The sequence below is a fragment of the Centropristis striata genome, chromosome 9, assembly GCF_030273125.1.
Source record: "Centropristis striata isolate RG_2023a ecotype Rhode Island chromosome 9, C.striata_1.0, whole genome shotgun sequence".
NCBI classification, from domain to species: Eukaryota; Metazoa; Chordata; class Actinopteri; order Perciformes; family Serranidae; genus Centropristis; species Centropristis striata.
In genome coordinates, this window is record NC_081525.1 from 18,565,194 (window position 1) to 18,574,634 (window position 9,441).

Here is a 9,441-nt window from a genome sequence, read left to right on the forward strand (position 1 = left end):
CCACATCCTTAAGTGATTTCAGTGCAGATGTGGATCCTCTGAAACCTCCACCTATTTATAATTCTACAGATGATTTATTAAATTTTTATTTTTTCATGATTACTTATTTAAGATGTAGCGTGAAGCCGTGGTCTTAAGTTATCTATGTTCTGTATGAGTAGAGAAGGAATCCAATATTTTCTAATATATTCTAATGTAGTCTGGATGTTGTGAGGACGGGGGGGAGGGGAAATCTGACGTGATCGAGGTTAAAAAGTTAAAGAAGGAGCTCCCGCCGTCCTCCGTGGCTTTAGTTCTCATGAACATGTTTAAATATCGTCACCTGTAACACTTGACTCGTGCTGTTTTTGTGAGGTTCTATTTTCTATGTTGAACACTGTTACTTTGTTCTGTACGTGTCTTTGTTTTTGTAAAAATCATATTTATTTCACTATTTTTGTAGACAAAAAAAAACCTATTTGATTTTGATTGTATTTTTCTATTTAAATAGGACTATTATACAATTTATCCCCCCCCCCCTTCCCAGTTCTAATTCTGTCCAAAAGTTGTGTTCACAGACAAAGAACCATGTCATTAGTAACAACATCAAAGTTTTTGAGATACTCTTATTTTGATACACATGACACATTTCATTTGAAGGATGGAAACATGAAGGTTTTATTATATTCTTGGAAGACACTTGAGATTCTCCCCTGTTGCATCGAGGCCCCAGCTGCCTGTCCTCGTAGATGCTCTGAAACTTGAATATAACACATTTTGAAAGGCTGACTAACCTCGAATCTGTGTTGTGATGTGCAATACTGTTTCTAATGTTTGTATAAAAAAAAAGTAAGAACTACAGTGTAAACCTTTTTAAATGCAGATTTATTTTTTTCATTGCATATTTTGCAGATTTCTGATCCACAGTGTCATTTTTTACTGTCAGAAAAAATAAACCCCGTTTTTTCATTGCAACTATTTTTAAATCCAGATATCTTTGTACTGATGTAAATGATTGTAGTTATTTTGGATAGTGTTTTGCTAACAAAAGGAGAGACTTTTTCATGCATATTTCTATTTCATTTCATCTTGTTTTATCCCACATTTTATTTCATTTAATAGTAGCAGAGTTCTTGGAATAATTTTTTTCATATTTAAATGTTCTTGGTATTATTTTGTATTTTTATGTGGAAATTCACTATATATATAATTAAGATGCTAATTGCTAAGATATTATTTTGATTTTTATTATTTTTAAAGCTAAATATTTGTAATTTTATTGTTAAAGTGAGTAATTTCTAAATCAGAGTTTGTGTATAGATTCACAAAAGTGGTTTATGAGGTGTTTGGATTGTAATTATTACTGAATGGTTCTTTGATATGCAAAATGAATATCATGTTTATTTTTATTTTTGTTGGTTTTGTATTTAAATGGGGTGTTGATTACAATCTTTTTTTTTTCTTTCACTTCCTGAATAAAGACCCATTCTGTTTGGACACAACATGACTGCTGCTGCTGCATGCATTTAGGAAAAAACGTAATTAAAAAAAAAAAAAAAAAAAGTAAAATAGTAAACTGAAGTCTATTATAGACGAAGACGTGTACAAAATACAAAAGAAGAGGATGATCTGGTTAGAATTATTTTTTTTAATTATTATTATTATTATTATTATTATTATTTTAGCACCTTACTAAATCAGCAGTGGAAAGTAAAAAGTAGGTCCTATACTATATTTAATTAAGTACACTTACCTAAGAGATAAGATAAGCTATGACTTTATTCATCCCGAGTGGGGAAATTTAGTTGACACAGCAGCTCAAGATACAGAAACATAGATATGGAAAACAGAATAAGAATATAAAAAACAAGACATGTACATACATTCTATACACATTATATACATACATTTCTGCTATTTGGCATTTATAATTAATAAAAAGACAGCTGTAGTTCCAAGTTACTGATAATAACCCTACCAACCTGTTTGACATTTTGATAACAAAACGGTGCTTATTTGGGACCCCTTGATAAAGATGTCTGAAATATTCATGTGATAATAATCATCTACACTGTAAAAAAAAAAAACCAACAACTTTAAAAGTCTGAGACTTTCAGTCAAACTGCAGTAAACAACCATAAGTTATTATGGTTATATATATATATATATATATATATATATATATATATATATATATATATATATATATATATATATATATACACATATAAATTGGGGAAAAATTGTAGGTGGCCTCAGTTGAACATATCTGGCTAGGAAGTAATCCCCAAACACTTCCATACATCAGCTCTGGCCCCATCTAGGGGTGATTGTCAGAAATACAAATGAGATCAACACTGAGGTCAAAATGGCACAAATGACTGGTCCCCATTTATTAATCTGACTTTTCATGGAACAACAGCTTTCTGCAGAGTCTAAGCTGCTGACCTCTACACTGAGTGTGTCAGATTTAAGGAGTCTTCATCCATGACATAATGGAGTCGATTTTGTACGCACATAGCGGCTGTGTGGATCATAGTTGTTTGCTTTGGGAAGTTTATGGGCAAGAGAAAAGGGAGTGGATAAGGGGAGGAGGGGCAGGAGGAGGGAGGGTGGGATGGAGTGAGAGCAAACTGCTGCTGCTGCACTACAAAACGCTGTCAGTAGCGAAGCAGCTGAGCTCTGCAAGAAGATATCAGAGAGCACAGCAGAAAAAAAGGGAGAATAACATGTTAACCAGGGGGTCAAATCATCATAAAGACTGGAATCTGAGCAGATAGGACGAAGACACTCAACACTGAGCATTCTGATCAGCTTTGGAGATGAATAGCTGCCAACTGTGGGGTAAGAGCACTGGTTACATACCTCTGTACTGTTTGTTGTCTGTCACAGAACATTGTTCATTCAGAATATTTAACCCTCCTGTGATGTTCGTTTCTCAAGAACAGCAATAATGTTCATGGGTCAATTTGACCCAGGGGCATGTTTAATTATCCAAAGTGTCAGAAACGAAAAAATCCCAATAAACATTGTTTATATTTCATTAATAAGTCAATTATTAACCATTTCAATAAATATTTAGTGCAATGGTGTTCTTTACCTCTCACAGATTATGGTTCAATGAGGATAACTCACTGGTTTTTCATTTTTTTTAAATGTATGTTAAACATTTTTATGTACACTTAAAATATCTACATATAAAACACAATGGTTTTACATGACTGATTTTTTTATTTTTTTATTTTACATTTCTATTTTTATTTTATTTTTTTAAACTATTTTTTTTTTAGATTTTCAAACTTTGAAATGGGTCACTATGACCCACAACATAACAGGAGGGTTAAAGGAAATTATGAACATTATAGATTTTACTGATATATACAAGTTGCAGTGGAACTTGCTGAGGGAATACTTTGAATAACTTTGCAAATACCTGCCTGTGCATGTCAGTGTTTGTGTACAGTTGTACCCACATGTATGCATGCTTGGCTTCTTAGAACATTTATTTCAATATAAATTGTAAATTATCTCCCTGCAAGATGTTAGATGTCTCTAATTGTTCTTTTTCAAACTTTTCTAACATGACAGCCTGGTATTATAAACCACCTGCCGCCTGAGGAATGATAGACTTGTCTGACATCAATTACAAACAGCTAGAGGCCATCACAGAGGCTGCCATTGCCTAAGTGGACACAGACATTTTCAGTAAAGCACAGCCAAAACGCAGAGCTTTCATTTCATCTGCAGAATGTGTCCTGCTTCACCTGTTGGCTGGGAATACAGTGAGAACATAAATATTTAAAGAGGACATATTATGTTCATTTTCAGGTTCACACAACTTTATTTTGGTTTTCTACAAGAACATGTTTTCACGTTTTATTGTTCAGAAATATACATTTTTCTCATTGTCGTTAATCTGAATATATCAATATTCAGCCTCACTCTGAAATGCTCCGTTTTAGCGCCTGTCTCTTTAAGAGTCCTTCTGTTGGGTCTTTTATTAATGCACTCTGGGAGTCAGTAAAATATAAGCCAACTGTAATGGCACTTTCTAGCAAAGATACTTTATAGCAACAGATAACACTTCATAAGCTTCACCAAAAATACTCTATTAGTATATGACAGAGGATGGCATTACAAGGTGCTATAAATAAGAAATGGTATAAACTTCCTGTCTCCTAAGTGGGCGTGGTCACCTCTCCTCCCTCTTGTTTGGAATATGGTGAACATCAAGCATAATCTATTTATATTTTCTTTTGCTAACATTAGATATTTACTCAGCCAACAGTCACATTTAGCACTATGAAAATTAGCAAGCTAGTGTTTTCAGGAACAGTTTATCTGACGAGAGTTTGACTAAAGTTATCGTTATCTGTGTTATCAGATTTTGCAAGTAAGTTGCTGAAACAGAGACAGATTTTGAACAAAGTGGCCGTAATGAAACCCGTGTGTCACAGTTACAGCATATTTACAGCTAACACGAAAATGAGTTATCTAGGGCGCTCACAAACAACGGTAACGGTAATCAACAATAACAGTATCTGTATTGCCAGATCTGGTGAGAGTGTGTTGCTGAGAACCTGAGACAGATACAGGTCTTAAAGAAAGTTCATTTTTCCTGATATGTCCATCTGAAAAATGTCATTTTAGCCTCAAAATGTTTGGATGATATGTTGCTTTTTAAAAAGTTGTCCAATATTTACTCTGGTGAGTCCAAGGTGAAAGAGTTGCCCATAATCTGTGCTTGCATTCCCTTCTCCCGTTGGAGTTAATAGACTCGGGACTTGCAACTGTGCATGTCATGTGGCAAATCCTACATGACACTCTGTAGTATAGTATAGTTGTGACATCAGAGCCACACGGAAGTCCTGATGGTTACAGAGTACAGGCTGTGTGCATTTCGTTTTATTTTTTAACCCTACTATTATGTTGCGGGTCAAATTGACCCATTTAAAAATGTAAAAATCTAAAAAAAATAGTTAAAAGTTTTTTGTTTTGTTTTTAATGTAAAATAAAAATAAAAAATGAATGTATGTCAAGTAAAACCATGGTATTTTATATGTAAGTCTTTCCAATGTACATAAAAACATTTTAAGATGCATTTTTGGGTGAAAAACAAGTGAATTATCCTCATTGAACCATAATATGTGAGAGGTAAAGAACATCATTTCACTAAACATTGATTGAAATGGTTAGTAATGGAGTTATTAATGAAATATAAACAATGTTTATTGGCATTTTTTAGTTTCTGACACTTTTGGATAATTAAACATGCCCCGGGTCAAATTGACCCACGAATATTATTGCTGTTCCTGAGAATAGAACATAACAGGAGGGTTAAATGAATATTGACTTATTCCCATTTTAAAGGTGTAGCTAATGATAATGATATTGCATGCACATTCATCCAAGTCAGAGCACTTTTCACATGAATTTCACACCTGTGTGTGTGTATAAAGAGACGAACATTTCTTTAATAATAGCCATTTTACTAATGCTGACATCATCGCTGCAGAGCGGAATCGGCGGGCGGGGTTTCTCTCTCACAGGACCTCACACTGGCTCAGTGGCCAGGTCATTACCCTCAAAATCAAAAACATGCAGTACGGAGGGGCTGTGTGCGTTTCACAGAGCAGCTCAGACTTCTCCATGTCCTGCGTCTGTGTGTCCCTTCCTGTTTATGTCTCTGTGTTTACCGTCTTAAGAACACATCATTTATCTAAGGTGCTGGAATCTTGCACTGACAGAGAAATGTGTAATGCCAAGAAAAACATGTTCTCATAAAAATACACTTATTTTTAAATAAAGAGAAGTGGATGATGCTTCTTTGTAAAGCTGACACACATGTTTCAACGCCCCCACCAACAGAGAGCCAGAGAGCAGATGCAAAACTCACATACTCACACCCACGTGGGCAAAAAGTCACGGAACAAGCATGTGTATTCATGAATTACGTAAATCTCATCGCTAAACCTTACTTTGCATTTGGTCAAACTGTTCTACTTTCTTGCAGAAGAACACATCTTGTTGCTAAGCGGTCATAGATGGCATTATTATGGAATGTCTGATGTCCAACATCTGTCTCTAGTCCCTCATTCAGCACTGCTGGATCTTCATCATTCAAATTATTACTTTGGAGCTATTTCCTCTCAGTGAAAGACAGTTATGCATGATGAGATCTTGTCTTTCTCTCCCTGTAACATAAATGTATAATGTTTCTGCCATTGCCTCATGATTAGGTTCCCCTGACAGAGATTGCACTGGATGTTATGTCATAACTTGGGAATGTTTTGGCGGAAAAAAGAAGACTTGGAACAGAGACAAAGGTTTCGTTTGAGGTCTCACATGCAATTCTGTGGTGGATGAGAACATCGGCGTGTGAGACAGAGTCAAATAGCGATTGCTTCTCATTACGAGAGTCACATCTGGCCTCATGCTGTATTTGATCGCAAATTAGATTCACTGATATGCTTTTGGTCTGTCTGCCACCATGACAACACTTGTAAGTGTTTTACAGTATTGTGAAAACTGATAACAGGCTCCATTTTCTGATTAGAACCTATTTAAGAGTCTGGCACCACAACACAGTTTCTGTCGTATTGTTTCCTTTCACCCTTTGCTCTGAATATCCGCAAACACGAAGCACTTTTGTTCTTTATTTTTGACTAATGATGCTTCATATTGTGCAACCAGTTTGGAAAGATTTTGATCTTAGTGTGGAAAGACATCTGAGATGTCCCAAGAGCATACTACATGTTATTAATGCTTCCTAAAATGTGCTGTTTTGCGTTCACAGATTTGAAGATGTGGGCGTTGATGGGAGTAGTCTGTCTGTGCCACTGTGTCTTTGGACAGCTGTTTGAGACCAAACTGAAAGGAGCACCACGTCTGATCTGCAGTGTCCCCGGGTCACCGGGCTTGCCTGGCAAACCTGGTCCCAGTGGTCCCCCAGGAGCAGATGGGAATGTGGGTATCCCGGGAAGAGATGGCAGAGATGGCAGGAAGGGTGAAAAGGGAGAAAAGGGAGAACCAGGTATATTATGAAACATAAACAGACACAGCATTAGTTTGTGTGCTGAAAATAAATACTACAGCTGTGTGCAGGAGAGCTGGCACTGAAAAGTTTCCTCGCTTCACAGTTGGCATGAGCGCGAGCTGACGTAGAGAAGATGAATTAATGAGTTCCATTGAAAACTCATGCCATTAATAGCATGGTTATGAAATGAAGTGTGAGACAAACTATGCAGGAGTTATTTAGAATAGCACCCGCTGCAGGCTTTAAGATGAATGACTAATCTTTGTAGAAGAACATCAACATCATGGACATCACAAAGCTAAAAGGTACTTTACTTGAAAAACATTTTAGCTCACTATAGTCAAGTCAGTCTCAAGTCTTTGTACTTAAGTCCCAAGTCAAGTCCCAAGTCAAGTAATGATTCAAGACAGGCAAATAACAAGTCATGTCCAAAATCGAGATAGACAAATCCCAAGTACCAGGTCCCAAGTTTTAACCTTTGAGTTCTGAGACCTAAACAAGTCATAATGTGCTCATCATGAAATGTATAATGCCAATTTAACAACAGAGAACTTTAAATTTCACAAAAATCATGAATGCTTTTTATATTTTTTATTTATTTTATTTGTTCTTTGTGGTTCTCTCCTGTAACTTGATTGGATATGCTGTCGGATTGGTTCACACAAAGTGGATATGAGTTACTCACTGTCAACCTGCTGGGAATAAATAGTGTTCATGCTAGTTTGCTCAGGAAATTCATGGCATGCATACATGTGGGTACAACTGTACACTTTTTAAATAACATGCTTTTCTCATTTTTGGACTTAGGGAAGGTTTCAAGTATTTTCAAGTCATAGGGCTAGAGTCAAGTGAAGTCAAGAGCCATTGGTGAATGTGAATGTATTTCTTTTTCTTCTTTTTATTTTATTTCAGAAGGTAAAAAATTCCACACAGGTAAAGGTGCCATAAAGTTGCAGAAATATTTGGAAAGACTGTGTTTGTTTGTCTCTTCCAGCAGAACCAACGTACTGATATTATCTATGCAGTCTTATCAGCAATAAATCTGTCAGTTATATAAACGTCATGCACCAGTGTTTTCCATTATGTGTGGAAAAAGGAATTCAGACACATACCTCCATCTGAACATGAAGGTACATATTCAGAATAGCCCACTTGTGTTTGTACAAACACACAGTGAATCACCGTTTTCCGTAGCTCCAGGGTATTTTCTGTGTAACCAACTGGATTTAAGATACTGTAGCTTGGAGGATTCAAGCTAAAACTCTGCTGTTCAAATGTCAAGGTGGCTGCGTTCCCAGGCTGACTTAATGCATTATATTGGGTGGAGTTTTGTGTGTCTGTTGACTATTCCTATAATAGTCAGGTTCAACAAGTGCAGAGCAGAAACTGAATCATATGGCAGTGAATTGCATCATTCTATCAGTAACTGTGCAGAAATGATGATCCTGACATGATTTTTCTATTTCAGGGTTGAAAGGCAGAGTTGGACCAACAGGTAAGATTGGTGGTCGAGGTGATCGTGGCCCTGCAGGGAAACGAGGCCCTACAGGAGAGAACGGCGGTGTTGGTTTACCTGGTTCTACAGGCCGCGAAGGAGAGAAAGGAGACAAGGGACAAAGAGGACCACGTGGAACTCCAGGAATCTGCAAGTGTGGCAGCCTGTTGCCTAAATCTGCCTTCTCAGTGGGGATCACCAGCAGCTACCCTGCTGAGAAAATCCCCATAAAGTTCAACAAGATCCTGTTTGATGAGGGTGGACACTACAACCCACAGACGGGAAAGTTCATCTGTGCATTCCCAGGCATTTATTATTTCTCCTATGACATTACGCTGGCCAACAAACACCTTGCCATTGGTCTGGTGCAGAATGGTCAGTATCGGATTAAAACCTTTGATGCCAACACAGGGAACCACGACGTAGCATCAGGGTCTACTGTGATATACCTGAACCCAGAAGATGAGGTGTGGCTGGAGATCTTCTTCAATGATCAGAATGGTTTATTTGCAGACCCAGGCTGGGCTGACAGCTTGTTCTCTGGATTTCTTATCTATGCAGACACAAACTATTTTGACACACTGGCAGAGGACTATGCATAGAACCTGGAAAACACAAAGCACAAACTGCTCATTTTGATTGTTTTATTACATATATGGTATGTTCAAACTATATTTTTATACAAATGTTTGTACTGCTAGGTATATTATTATTATTATTATTATTATTATTATTATTATTATAGAGACTTATCTACTGATTTGTAATTATATTATTTCATAAAGCTTGAATACGTTTTTGATTTATTTGTTTTGGCTGGGAGTTGGATCATTAATAACTTAAATAAACATCTTGGACTGATAGTGTTTGGTTACAAGAAAGCTAACAAGAAGCATGTGTGAAACGAAGGCATAACGAAATATATAATGGA

The 9,441-nt window shown here is 36.4% G+C and overlaps 1 protein-coding gene across 1 annotated transcript; it reads left to right on the forward strand.

Annotated features, from left to right (window-relative positions):
- Positions 1-2,200: 2,200 nt before the first annotated feature.
- LOC131977978 (complement C1q tumor necrosis factor-related protein 7) lies at positions 2,201-9,433 on the forward strand. The gene is made up of 3 exons (XM_059341465.1): positions 2,201-2,823; positions 6,776-7,012; positions 8,484-9,433. Exons 1-3 carry the CDS (start codon positions 2,802-2,804, stop codon positions 9,110-9,112), a joined length of 888 nt encoding a protein of 295 aa, XP_059197448.1. The 5' UTR covers positions 2,201-2,801; the 3' UTR covers positions 9,113-9,433.
- The last annotated feature ends 8 nt before the right edge of the window (positions 9,434-9,441 follow it).

Excerpts from the sequence above, each read along its gene's own strand:
- LOC131977978 (XM_059341465.1), top strand. The coding sequence starts at position 2,802 with ATGAATAGCTGCCAACTGTGGG. Across the intron at positions 2,824-6,775 it reads GAATAGCTGCCAACTGTGGG|ATTTGAAGATGTGGGCGTTG; the intron begins GTAAGAGCACTG and ends TTGCGTTCACAG. Across the intron at positions 7,013-8,483 it reads GGGAGAAAAGGGAGAACCAG|GGTTGAAAGGCAGAGTTGGA; the intron begins GTATATTATGAA and ends TTTCTATTTCAG.